The following is a 14,099-nucleotide window of genomic DNA, read 5'->3' as shown; positions in this document are numbered from 1 at the left end:
AGGGGCAGTTGCAGGGGCAGCTGCAGGGGCAGCTTCAGCCACAATGTGCAACAATTGGGCGTGCATATTCGTTAGCGAGTGCCACCAACGTTGGCGGTGGCGGTGGTAATTGAGGCGTGTGTGGGTGGGGGAGTGGCTGCCATTGCCATTGCTTGACGAGCTGCAACGCTTAAAATGTTTGCAGATTGCATTCGCGAGATACGAATGCCAGGACAAACACCCAAAAAAAAGGGTTTTAAAAGAATGAAGCAAAAATAAATGTATTTGCCGCACAGGATTCATTGAAAGCTGTACATTAAGTAACAAATTGTAGATCGGATTGAATATAACCATTTTCTTGAATTTCTTAGATTAAAAATCACTACAATATCGGTAGATGGCCATATGAATCGTGGCTTGCCAAGAAGGGTTACAAAATTGGAAGTACAAAGTCGTATTTGATTTGCAAGAATCAAGAACATATTTTTCTGGGTGTACCTGCGATGGCTCAGCAATTGCGAGGCGCGCGATTTTCCATTTTTATGCGCAGCATTTCCACAATTCAAATTTGCACACAAAGTGGCAATTGGGCCCAAAACCGTTGCGAGCGCCTTTTATGGTCTATACAATCAGAGACGGACATACCATAGCTGCAGACGGAGCTGCAACCGGCAACCGGCAACAGCCGACTGCCAACTGCCAACGACTGACGACTTGCAACCGCTCGTTGAGCGGCGAGGCAGCAGCGCATAATTGAATCGAAGCGCTCTTCGCGTTTCTTCAAATGAACGTCAATTAAAAATGCATCATAACCGCCCCCAGCGCCATTCCATAAACGCTGGCTTAATTTATTCCCCATCGGTGGGCCGGTAAAAACGGCCGCAGCGATTCTGGCCATAAAGCAAACCAGTCCCAGGTAATAGTTGCGTATTAGTGTTATGGCACCCCGCAGCCGGAACCCGATACCCATTACCATCCGATGCTGCGGCCAGGTGGAGTACCGCCTATCTGGCCATCCGAATACATGTTATGGCCACACTCACGATAGAAACTCGTACGATATGGACTTGATTGGCAGATCGGCCTGATGGATTCGTAATGTTCGTCTAAGAAGTAAATTATCTCTGGCGAAATTGATTGAAATTGATAAGCAGCCATTGATTCGCCAACTTTGAGCATGCAAAATATTTAATCAGATCGCTAAGACGTGATATTAGGGGTCATTAGCTGCGGTCGTTCAAATAAATATAATGCATATGGATAGAGAATATATGAGATCAGACACTGCACTTTATTGGCTTCCATATGCTTTTGGTAACTTTAGGCTATCATAAGTATTTATATTTATATATCATTTAACTTCCAAGATCATTATTAAATAGGTGAAATAAAAACCCTACATTTATCTACTTGCAGCTTTAAATAATTATGTTAGACTACAACTTATTACTTTCATTCTACTCGAATTGGTTCATTTTGAAACACAATATCGGAAGTGGAAGTGCAATTGTAATTTTGCTGTTCATATTACTGTCATTGGTCCGCCCATTCACATTACTTTCCACCATCAATAACTATCTGGCAAATGGCTTAATTAGAAAGTTTTCAAGTGTTCGAGTTGTCGTCGCTGAAGACTCCGTTCGCTGGTCTATCCGTAGGACATGGTTGGGTCTGGGGCCTCCGCTCCACCCACACCCTTAAAGTTGGCCAGTCGCTGAATGTGGCCCACTAGTCCGGGCCAAAGGCTGCCGGCTTTTGGCCTTCCTACCCCTGGAGTGCAATCATCGGCGCCTTGGCGTGTTTGTGTGCAAAGCAGTCATAAAAATTACAATAAACAATCATCATTTCGATCCGTTTACACCCACTTTGCACGTTTTCGCAGGCCGTGGAAAGTGAAAAAGGATTTCGCTCGGGCTTACACCGCCCCAGTTAATAATGGTGCACTGAGAAAAAAGGATTACTTATCCCGAACAGCCTTCTAAGATAACATTTATTTCAGCGTATACTATATTCAGATTCGGTAAAACCCTTTGCTTACTTATACTACATTCCATAGAACCTTTGCAGTTTATAAGGCTGTAAAAAAAAAGACAATTTTATTGTCATTTGTATATTTTTAGGATAAAACTAAGTAAGAAGCTTAATTTAAAATCAAATTTCCTTTCCGCAGTGCAAGAGGAAGGAGCGCGAAGTTAGTGGCCAGCAGCTAACAAGTAGGCGAAAACCGCGCGGCACCGCACTCAAACAAAAGTGCTCAATTAGTCGCCCTCAATCCGCAAGCCTCAGTCCTCCGGATTAGGATGCAGATACGGGAAGGGAGTTTCAAAATGAAGAGCTGCCAACAGCCGCATGCAAAATGGAAATGCCCGGCCAATTGTTTGATGAATTGCGGCCAGAAGTCAAGGGTTCATTGCCAGGATTAGTAGGTAGTATTGCGCCGCACCGAATGTCTTCATTGTGTCCGAGGAGTTTCTTTGGCCTGGTCTCTTTCGCTCTCCATTGTTTTGCTCTGTTTGGATGGCATGCTTTGCATAAGCAGTTGGTTCACAGCGATTTCGGACCACAATTGATTTCTGACCCGTAATGAGCCCATACCAGGCACCACGGCACCACTGAGCCACTTTGCGGTGGATTAAGTCATCAAGTCGCAAACAAATTTTTCCCGCGGCGCCTGAGCCGCTTGTTTTGGAGGTGGGAATACGGTCATCAACCCGGAAGAATCATGACCGGAATCGTGCTGGGGATGGCTCTGACATCTTGCCTGAAATACATTTGAATGGAAAATATGAACGGAATGAATTGGTTATTTGTTTCTTAGATATCTGTTAATTGCGAGTTTAATCATTGTGAATACGATTGCCATCAATGTTTATCCCTATACATATTGGGATAGCATGCATTTTTATTTCTTTCATATTTGCCATTTAAAAACATTACCATTTTAATAATAATAAATAAACTAGATATTAATCTGATTAGCTTGCATATAAATCTTTGCTCAGTAGATTCATTGAGTAGATTAGACTACTTGAACTATTTAGAACCACCCACAACCAATCGCCTGTGACTGACATATGTATATCTGGGATTAGTGACTCTTAGGGCTGGCTAATAAAAAAGCAAGCAGTGGAGTAGTGTGACAAGATGGGATGGAACCTGTTGCTGCTTTTGGCCCTCGTACCTGTGTCGTACCACCAAATAGAGAATGAAACCATTTAAATTGTCGTAAAATGATTTTTATTGGCTCGTAAAAAGAAAAACCGGCAGTCGGCAATTAAATGCTAAGCAGAACAGAGCGGAACAAGATAGAATGGCATTTTAACAACTATATAAACAAATTGCGGTTAATACCAAAACACAGGCCGAAGTTTTATGTTCTTTTTACGACTTGACGCCACCGCCACCGACATCGCCACTTGAGTGGCTGAAATCCGTTGGTAAAAATAGTCTTCTGAAACTCACTCAAAGCGATCCGAACATCCTCATCCTCATACTCAGCATCCCAGTTGGTTCGATTGTCCTTTGCGATCCTGAGTGCCTCGGGGATGTGCGTTTGCGTTCATTTTCGGCGTGAGTGAGTTCCGAGTTTGGAGTTTGAGTCTGCGGACTTTACGACCTTTTTACGATCTGTTAGTGTGACACGATGACAATCAATATAAAAGACATAAAACCCAAGTTCCGTGACGTATGCCATAATTATTGTGATATCCCCTTCGTGTAGATACAAATGCTGATGGCCCATAGACATCATTACTTTTACGAGGTGCCTCGGAAGCTGCCGCCGTTAGTTTGATGTGATGTGATGAGATGAGATGCTCCTCATGACGCTGATGATGGCAGAGGAAATGGCGCTAAAATTTTATTCGAATGCATTTGCCTTCGCCGGGGCTCAGTGATTGCATATGGCTACGGCTTTTATGGCCTTTTAACGATTTGTTTTGACGTCGGATTTGGCCAGCATCTTGATGAGCCCTTCGGCCTTGATTTACGCACTGCCAGAAGTTCATTTTGATGGTCCCTCAATGTATTAATATTTTGATCTTTTTGTATTTAAAGCTAGTTAAGGTAGAACTTTTAAAAGTCTTACGAATATTAATATTACTCCTTTTGAGTCTCTTTTTTGGTAACTTGACAGGAGTAAGTTCGGTTTTCCCTATGCGTTAATCCAGTTAAAACAATTTATTTAAAATATTCTTATACAATTAATGATAATATTTTAAATTCTAACCCATGATAAATTTATAAAAACATGGAAATTCCATTTTTACAGTTACAGTAGTTTGAAGTATTACGTCATTTACAATATATTTTTTGTTGAAATATTCAATTGAGTTGTCGTCTTGCAGAGCTGCTTCTTAGAGGCGTCGGTTTTCAAGATGGAGGACCTTTAACAGTCGTCCCGTTTTTCCTCCAAAACGGACGCTTCGCTGGCAACATGTGTGGGGTGTCTGCCTCTGTTTGTGGGCCAGTTCAACGGGTTCTGGTTTCCAGTGCAGTCGAATGCAGTCGAATGCAGTGGAACACAGTCGAATGCATCTGAAGTGCACTCTGGCCGGGTGTGTGCGTGGTTCTATATCCAGATATGCGGTTATATTAAATCATCTGCTTGTAGTAAATCATGGCAGCAACTTAAGAGGAGCGGCTGGAACCACAAGTACAGCACCGGCATAGGCATGTGGCATATGGCACGAAAATGAAGTCATCTCGGTCCAATGGGAAGTGATAATGTGCTTCAATGTAAAAGAAAATGGATTAAGTAAATGGAGTTAATTTCTTACATTTAAATGCAAAGAATTGCAATAATACAAAACACAATAAGACACTTAAGAAGGGCAATGCAGATACAGGGATACAGGGACAAGGAAATAGTTCCAGGCGCCTCTTACTGACAGCCAAACAAACATAGCCTCTGCTGGAATATGTTTTTGGGAAATAAATCAAAATTCTCATATTTGGCAAGATGAATGCGGCCCGAATCGGCTGGCGCAAAAGAGAAAGTTCTTGGCCCTTTTGTTTGCCTGGGCATTTGGCCATGCCGGTGGTTTTGTTATCAGATGCTCGAAGGCGCGATCGGCCGAACACGGAACATATACACATAGTACCTACCGAGGGCACCACCAATTTTACAGGGGATTTACGAATCCACCGTGTAACGAGGCCCTTGCCTCATTCCCGATCTGGGCGACTGAGGCATATTTTTATGATTTATTACAAGCCGGCAATAATCGAATAGACAATACCTGGGTGTCCTTTTTAGGCTCGGCGGAGATGCGATAACAACGAGTCAAAACAAATCTCCTAAGGTCAGCCAAAAAGTATCGTTCTCCTGGCATTTTTTACGCTGTCGAGGACATGTTGAAAGGCCGCATTACCATTTCCATTCCCATTTATGGCAGCAATATTTTTTATGACACATTTTTATGATTTATGAATTGATTTGGTTTCGACTTTGGGTTTCTTCCTCATTCTATGCCTTTTTTGTAGTTTCGGGAAGGCGGCCTTCGAGTCCTGGGAGAGTCTGGCCTCAAAACGATTACCGAAGCACATTGGAACCATTATTAGGATCACCTTCGGCGGTGCCTGGCCATAATTGTTCTCGCGAAATTGGGCGTTCTAATGTGACTTGTTTGCGGCAAACTGTCTGTGAATGCTAATAAGATGGCTAATGATTATGAGAGCAAATAATTGAATTCAATACATGTTGTGAGGAAAATGTTCACTTGATTCTATTAACACATATCAATCAATTCATTCATTGTTTATGTAACGAAAGTGGTATCTCTGATTTGATATTATATGATTCTAATACTGTATGCTATTAATAAATCGCATTTCAGCTACTAAACTGGTTCGATAAGGGAAATTTATCATACTTGGCATGTTAGATTGCTTTAGATTGTTCCTTTGAGAGTTTGGCATCCCAACTGCGGTTTCTTATTTTCAGAGCCCCTAGGTCTGAGTCACTCGAACAGTTTGCGCTAAATGCAAAACCTCTCTGTTGGAGGGCAATAAAAACTGAAAATTATTTAACCGACAACTCGACATGGTCTGCTTTGGAAATCTCTAGTGTTTACGTTGCGAAAACAATTGAAATCATAACAATAAAATCAAATTCGAAATTTGCGAGCGGTGGGTGGATAGGTTGATAGGGAGTTGGTCGGAAGGGAGGGCAGCGGAGTGAAGTGGAGCGGGCCAATCGGCAACCAGTTGCGTCAGAGTGGCGATGTGAGAAAATTTCCAGCACAAGCCCAAATAAGCAAAGGTAAACGGCAACGGCAACGGCAAATGGGTGAAATGCTCAAGAAAATGAAGCCAACGAGCAGCAGCGCCAAAAAGCAGAGACAGTGAAACGAACGAAATGGCCATAAACTTAAGCCAAAATGCTCCCTCCGAGGGGGAGGGTTCCCAGAAGGGGGGTGAGAGGACGGGACGGGGACCTAACCAACCAGTTCGGCAACGCGAACTCCGAACTTAATCGAAACATCAAAGGAAGAAAGCCAGCCAGAGCCACAACAACAACTAGCCAACAACCAGAAACTTATTAAAAACAACAAGTGCAGCTTGCTTAGCGAGTTGGTCAAAACGGTCGGCGAAGGGGAGGAAAGGAAAGGCACGGAGGGTATCGGTGATGCCAAGTTAGCTAGCTATCCAGATCTGGATTTTTTAAAGAACTAAAAGGTGTTTCGGTAAAAAGTAAAAATTTATATTCAGAGTTTATCGGCTTCTATAAATTAAGAGGTTTATTTAAGCTTCTCTCATCAAAGCTTAACATTTTATTAGGGGTTCCATACAACATAAATAATAGCATGTGATAGGTATAAATGCAATTTTTAAGATGTATTTTCCTAACTTTTTATTGTTGTTTTATATTTTTTATATTTAGCGTTTCAAAGATTTTAGGACTTCAGAAGTAGTCGAGTTGAATACCTGTCGTTTTATTCTTAATTGGAACTTCTTTAAGACATATATTATTATTTGTACTTTAATGAAAAACATTCACAAATCGAATAAGGATTTAAATGAGTTTCGAGTTTCTTTTTAGAAATAATTCCGCTCTGGCTTCAGTCGGCTGTAAAGACTTGACTGCACTGAGGGGCATTCGTGCTGTTTGTGCAGTGGCAGCACGTCCCAACCGACATCGACAAGCTGCACTGAGCGAAAATATCAGTAAGAGGGGCAGCGGTGGAAGGGGAGCACTCAAAATGGGCACTTTCGGTCGCAATAACCACGACATTTACGATTATTTTACGGCCACTAAAAATCAAAAGTGTAATTTACGGAACCAAACCAAACTGAACCGGGACGAACAATGAGACGGAGACAGGGACAGCAACACGAGCAGGGAAAGAGACGGCAACTGTCGACCGAGGAGCGATGGAACCGTCTCTGTATCGGTGTTGCATCAGCTTAGATGAAGTTGAGTCCACGGATATGGGGACCAGGATTTCGGGGCGGTGGTGAAGGGGTCAGTGTGGAGTGGGTGGTGCACAATTGATGGCGAATGAGAGCCGTAAAACAAAGACAATTCACAAATTCTTCCTAGATACTGAATGTGCCAGACAAATTTTAAACATTTACTTATACGTTTTTTGTTCAACTAGTAGGTATAATTGAGTACTGTATAAGTGGGTTTCAAGTATTGACAGGTAAATAATTTCAGCAAGACATACTTTTGAATAGTTTAAAGACTATATAGTTATATTTCAAAATAGTTTATAGTTTAAAGACTATATAGTTATATTTCAAAATACAAACGCTTTTGGTTTTATAAAGAAGTCAAAAGTTATTGGATAACGAAATGCGTAAAGCTTTGGAAATGTTTAAATATACCTTCCACATAGAACTTAAGCCACATTCGTAACCAAAGATTAAATAGGTCATTAGTATATTCTGCATTAGAATACAGTTTTTTAAGAAATCAGCTTTTATTGCTTTTCACTTCACTATGACCAGTCTTGGAGCCCTGATGATGGGACGAGTTTCAAATGATGGGTGCTGGAGATGGGAAGATATGCTCCAGAGAAACCAGTTGGTGCCCGACTGGATGGACATTGCCGGCAGCGAAATGAAAAGCAGTCGCTGCCTCCTTCGGTTCCTTTCTCTGCACTTGCTGGCTGTCTCTGTTATGGCTTGGATCTTTCTTTATTTTTCCTTATTTTTCTGGCCATCACATGTGCAACTCGCAGCCAACAACTCCAGTTTTCAGCCCCTCCGCCCACTTCCCCTGATTGCGATTGGTGTTCTGTTTTAGCCGTTTTAGCGGATGGCGATGGCTGGATGCTGCGAATGTCGAAAGCGCATCGCGCTGAAAGATGATTTTCATGTTTTCCCCCCTCAGCGTGTCCAGTGCTCCACCAGTTTTGAGCTGGAATCGTGGCCCTAACGATGCTCAAAGTGATTTTGTTGTCTTAACCGCATTTACTGACATCTTGATGCTTTGATTGCCCCGATTTTGAATGGAATCGTTTGCACTGCAACACCCGCACTTGGCTTTATGTCCCATTGCCATTATCGTCTCTAGCAAGTCGGGGAAATTGAATTGAAGTCTTTGATTGGCAATATGCTCCGTTGACCCCTAAACAAGTTGCAAGTCGATCGTAAACCGGAGCGGAAAATGGGCAAGGAGGCATTATCAAGAAAACCCTGGAATGTCCAATTTAAAAGTGAGCAATTTAATTTGGAAATTAAATATTGATTGTTGGTAAGAAGGTGGTTTGGTTGGGTAAATTGGTTGCAAAATATTTTCGTTAATCATTTTGTTTGAAAATAATTTTAAATAGATTTCTTTAGAGGTTGAAGTTTTCTTACGAACGTATTATTAATCTACTGTATTTTTTGGCTAAAGGTGGCTTAAGAGTTAATTTAAAAACAACTGAATTCAATTTTAAATTAGTTTAATAGGAAAAGACTAAGTCCATTTATATAACCCGTTCTGTATCATAGAATTTTAATTTTAAGACCGTTTTATAAATGTATTATGTTAATGTTGTGGCAATGTCTTAGTTGCCACCATGGTGGCGTTTTAGTGTTCAGAAAAGGACGAATACAATCTAAAAATGCAATTTTTTGATACTTTTTTTTAGATCTTAACATTTCATATAACATATTTATGTTACGTAACATAGAACAACTTCAAAGGAGTAACAGTGGCTCTAAAACTGGACGGGCAAGATGACTCTCAAACTATGGAAACCGAATTCATAGATGGCGCATGCGACTCAGTGCCGCCATCTGACGTAAGAAATCTGCAGCTCCGACCTATTTTCCGTTAACATTTAAACGAAGTTATTTCTTGCAGCTATGTAGCTTAATCTCCTTCCGATTCTTTCTCATTTAAAACCTTTTCACTGATCTAATTTTTAAATAATTTCCATATTTTGTTTTACGTTTGCTAGCCTCTGCTTTTGTTTGGTTCTTGGTCTTTCGTCAGAAATCGCTCATCCGTCCTCAAGCGACGTCTGCGCCGGAGCAAGTCGAAACTGGAAATGTGGCGCGGTGGTTGAACGAGCCAGAAAAAATTCAGCATTTCATCACCACCACCAGCAAGAAAATGGGCTTGGCCTCATCGTTTGAGTGAGTATTTCGAGGCACTCATTCTCCTCGATGCTTCAGGTTCCTCTCACTCATTTTTTGGATGGCCCGTCGGCCCAAAACACTTCTTTGTTAAATATAAAACGGATTTGGCTTAAAAATGTTCATATTTACTTATGCACAGCAAGATCTTTTTTTAAATTTCGACGTTAATAAAGGCTGTTAGTCTGCTGTTGATAACTTATAGTGTATTTTTTGAAAATGGTAATTGCAAATATAGCAGTAAATTAACCACAAATTAGCTGATATGATTTTTAATAATTTAGATTTGTTATGGCAGCTTATGTTCAATAAGTGAACCCAATTACAGTTAATAAAGTATTATGATTTTCATCTCTAGTCTGTAAATATGTTATATAAATATGTAATATATAAATATGTAAATATTATTCATAATTTTGGAATTTGTGAAGTAAATCTGTAATTATACCGAAGTTCTCAGTTATTACATACGGCTGATTCCTACCTGTACTTTACGATTTAAAATGTCAGGTACTAATAAAAAAAGATGATTTAATTTTGTTGTTTTTAGTTTTATTTTTGAATGTAGAATCTAACTAACTCATGACCTTAAGTTGATAACAACATAACAAAATAAATAAATGCCGCGATTAAAATTATTCAATAGTAATTGGCAGATGTTGCGCTTGAGTATTCATCTCACTCGTTGCCTTCGTCGCGTTGCAAGTTCACTTTCAGGTTTGCGGCACAACTTAATTGAATTCATAGAGCGTGTTGGCACACCCGTACGGTGAACACCGGGATATGGGAACGGTAGCCGCTTGACGAGTTCATAAAATGTGATGTATGAGGAGTTGGCCGTGGACATCCTCTTCACGTTGGCTAGGAAAACGTTTTATTCGAATTTAATTCAAAGTGTTTCAAATTGGCCCGGGCATTGATAATTTCGCACGAATAAAGTCGTCACCGGGAATGGACCGTGGAGTAATTTCATTTCACGCTGCCTCAAATGAAGTGCGCAATTCTGGGGGGAAAGCATCGCTCAGCCTTGCCACCATCGAAGTTGGTCCATTGTGCCCCGAGACATAGTTGAATCAAGTTTCAGTACAAATTTGTACCATTTCATATTTACCCAGCACCACAAAACGACGCCAGACAATGGAAACTGCTTAAAGATAGCTGCCGGAGCACAAAGCACCCCAGGAGCGTCTCGTGGTGATTATGGACTCGGGTTGAAAGCCGGGTAAAAAAGGGCAGATAAGTTATTGTTGCAACCCCTGCAAGGGATCCGTAAAAATAGGACAAGATATAGATACACTCGCACACACATTCGTCTGCCCGGAGGGTGCGTCGTAAAAATGAGTTACGAGTCCTGCCATTTTAAATTAAAATAGCAGGCAGCCTCCATTGTGCCAGCAAGATGGTCGAGGCGAAAGGAAAAAGGTCAAAGGCCATAGAATTCCACCCTGCAAACCCAATCCAGCGGACAAAATGGTCATGTTGACAGAAGTAAATCTCTTGAATTATCGCATTAGATGCCGCATTCTCACAGATAGATTCCCGGCCCGATGAAGCCATATCATAAATAATCAGGATCGGAACGTCGCCGGGGCATTATAAAGGATTTTCGGGCAGCCCTGTTGATTTAAGCATTCTTCCTGTGTTTGCTTTGCATTTGAAAGGGTTCAAGACCTTGGCCACCCCATTTTCAATGTTTTAGTCTTGATCTTGATCTTGATTTTACATTTTTCAATATACTAATATTTATTTCAATCGAAAGTTTGTTTTATTGAACAAAAATAAATGTTAATTTAGCTTAAGGCCCTCAGCTGCTATGGCTAATCCAAAATTCCGCATCATTTTAATTATGCGTTAATTTCTCAATAAAATAAATAAATAAATGTTAATTTGCTATGATATTCTTATATTTATGTTTTGTCCGATATTTTGATGCTTTCTTCATAACTGTATATTACTGGTAGAATCGAGTTTGTTTTAAAATACCTTCAGAAACAATTTCCTTGACCCACTTGTAGGAAATTGTTTCTAAAAGGTGTAGTTTAATTTATAATTGTATTTCCTCCGGAATCGTTCAACTCGAGTGAATCTTCTGTAGAATTAGAGTATGGCCACTTCATTGTACCACTGTAATGGTGAAGTACTCCTCGGGGGCCACCAGATACTCGTACTTGCGAGTGGCCAGGCGCATGAAGCATAGTTTGTTGGACGGGTCAATGTCCCGGACGACACTTTGGCAGGTGCTCACCAGGAGTCCATTTAAGTGCTTCAGGATCGCCTGGGCACTTGTGTTATCGAAGGACGTTTCGGCCACCGCATTGGCCATGTTATCGGACACCACATACCCTATGGTATGTTCCGATAGAATGCGATCCACGATGGTCCCATTCTGGTGAATCACCTTCTCCAGAATACGATTCATTACGTCAAGTGTATATGATGACTGTTCTTTGGTTTGCGAACGAGTGGGCTGACTTCTCTGTATAATTTTTAACACAGTAATGAATGTTTTTGAGACGTTAGATTCAAATTCATACTTTTGGTTTGTCTTTAAAGGCACAGCACTCTTTAGAAACTAAGTGTAGGTCCTCGTCATCATTTTACATTTTGTAACAAATGGGTTCCTGACATCCCCGCACTCAATGAGTTTTGGATACGTGTACTTGCATAGAAGAAATTCATGCAGGCTTTTCAATTTTCTTTAAATTTTCCATACAGTTTTTGAATACATCAATTAGGTCCCGTATAAAAGGAGAGCGAGTTTATTGCTCGTTTTTCATTTACCTCCTTTTGAAAGAAGCCTCCATGTCCGATGATTCAAAATCGGATTTATAATTACAGCTCGAGCCTATTCCCATCGCGTTGATTAAATAAGTGTTGGTTGTATCGCAACAGATGGCAGTGGGGTCGAATAAATTAAACTTATCGGAGTTCTCTTATCTCGCTGCGGCCCTCGATCCCCACTCCCCCTGGAATCCCCAGTGCCGTTGAACTTGCCCTCCAATTGGATCTGAACGCGCGACGAGGTCAGTTCGAATTACTGCACACAAATGCTGATATTCCCGCCCAAGTTCAAGTGGTCGCGTGGCTGCTCCGAGTTCCTCGTCCCGCAGGCAACCTCATCATCAAGCCGTTTTCATTTAATTTTCATGCACATTTAATGGCGTCTGTTATTGGCTTTTAACGAGATTTCCACTCCACCCGCCGTTGTATTTTTAGGTATCCGTATAATTGACTTTTTGACTTTGAACCGCTCTGTCGCAGGTCGATGACTCGCCGCCGGCTACTTAAACTAATTCCAACTGCTGGCTTAGCTTAAAGCCCACTTAAAGCCCTATTCGACTGCAATAAATCAGAGCCAACAGTGTTGCAACACTGAATTCTGGCGGGTGTTTAGTATTTAGTACAACACTCATCAGAGCCACGCTCATCTGCATTCAGGGCCCAGTCTGCTCAACTCCTCAGCTGCCCATCTCCTCGGGAAGAAGTGCTTGTCGGACAAGTCCAGAGAGTGCATGTGGGTGGCCGGGTATATCCCCAATCCCCATATCCCCGGATCGACCAAAAACGACCACTCGAGCGCCCACAACGGCCATAAAACACTTTTGGACATGCTGTTGGCCCAGCAAACAACTCTCAACTCTGGTCCGCTCTTTTCCCTCTGAGCTGGTCAATAAAATGTGCATAAATCCGGATGCCGTTCAACGGCAACCCGAATCTGGCCATTTCTCGCCGTCCAGGAGAAGCCTTTACATTTAACGGGTCAAAGTACAGTGGGCTGCTTTATTTATGTGCCAGTCTTCAAGCTGGCGATTATGACCTATTCTTAGATGTGTATCTAAAGTATTTCAGTGTAATACTTAAGTTGTAATAAAATGCATATGATCCTTAAAAAACATACAGCTAAGAAACAGTACATGGAGTATGGTGTTAGCATCACAAGTACTAACAATATATGCTATATGATATAGAACCTTGCGAACATTTAGTTAATAAAGTCATCACAATTTTTCTTAACTTTGAGCTTTTTCCCAATACGCTTGCAAAGAATTAAATTTTTAAAACAGTTTTTCCCCAAACCTACTCCGCTTTAGTCATGATTTATGGCCGCCAAATGCAAAACGAGAGATTTGTGGCCCGGAAAATGAATGGTGTCCAAGTTGGGCCTGGTGCCATTTCAAACTATGCAAAATGCATGCTCATAAATCCCCTGAGCCCAAGTCGGACTATTTCACTATCTGTGGGGCCGATTTGGGCATTGGGCTTTGGGTTTTGGCCCCGGGGCGGGATTAGGCGGCAAACGCTTATCCGAAAGCGAGATACTCGGCGCAATGCCGGCGCCATAACTCATTTAATTAGATGGCTATCGCTGTTTAGGCATAATTCATCCACCAATGGACGATACTCTCCCAACCCCCGCGAATCGCGACGAGGTCAAAAGGTCGGGCGGTACCAAAAACGATAAATAACACCCAAATAGAATGAAACTTACGAAACGGAAAATTCCTTCGTTAATTAGAAAAACCAGCAAACCAACTGGCAAGCTGAAA

At 41.4% G+C, this 14,099-nt stretch overlaps 1 protein-coding gene and 1 long non-coding RNA gene across 2 annotated transcripts; one reads left to right on the top strand and one right to left on the bottom strand.

The window, feature by feature from the left end:
* Positions 1 to 4,260: 4,260 nt before the first annotated feature.
* Positions 4,261 to 4,758, top strand: LOC122621683. Its single transcript, XR_006326233.1, has 2 exons — positions 4,261 to 4,535; positions 4,592 to 4,758. It is a non-coding gene; the product is annotated as an uncharacterized LOC122621683 (long non-coding RNA).
* Positions 4,759 to 11,438: 6,680 nt separating this feature from the next.
* LOC122621487 (dynein light chain roadblock-type 2) lies at positions 11,439 to 12,101 on the bottom strand. Its single transcript, XM_043799350.1, has one exon. The coding sequence runs from the start codon at positions 11,969 to 11,971 to the stop codon at positions 11,666 to 11,668; it is 306 nt and encodes a 101-aa protein (XP_043655285.1). The 5' UTR covers positions 11,972 to 12,101; the 3' UTR covers positions 11,439 to 11,665.
* Positions 12,102 to 14,099: the final 1,998 nt, after the last annotated feature.

The sequence above is a fragment of the Drosophila teissieri genome, chromosome 3R, assembly GCF_016746235.2.
Source record: "Drosophila teissieri strain GT53w chromosome 3R, Prin_Dtei_1.1, whole genome shotgun sequence".
Taxonomy (NCBI): Eukaryota; Metazoa; Arthropoda; class Insecta; order Diptera; family Drosophilidae; genus Drosophila; species Drosophila teissieri.
Note: the sequence above shows the minus strand (reverse complement) of the source record. Positions and strands in the feature narration are given on the sequence as shown.

Coding starts and splice junctions, on each gene's coding strand:
- LOC122621487 (XM_043799350.1), bottom strand. CDS start 11,971: ATGAATCGTATTCTGGAGAAGGTGATTCACCAGAATGGGACCATCGTG.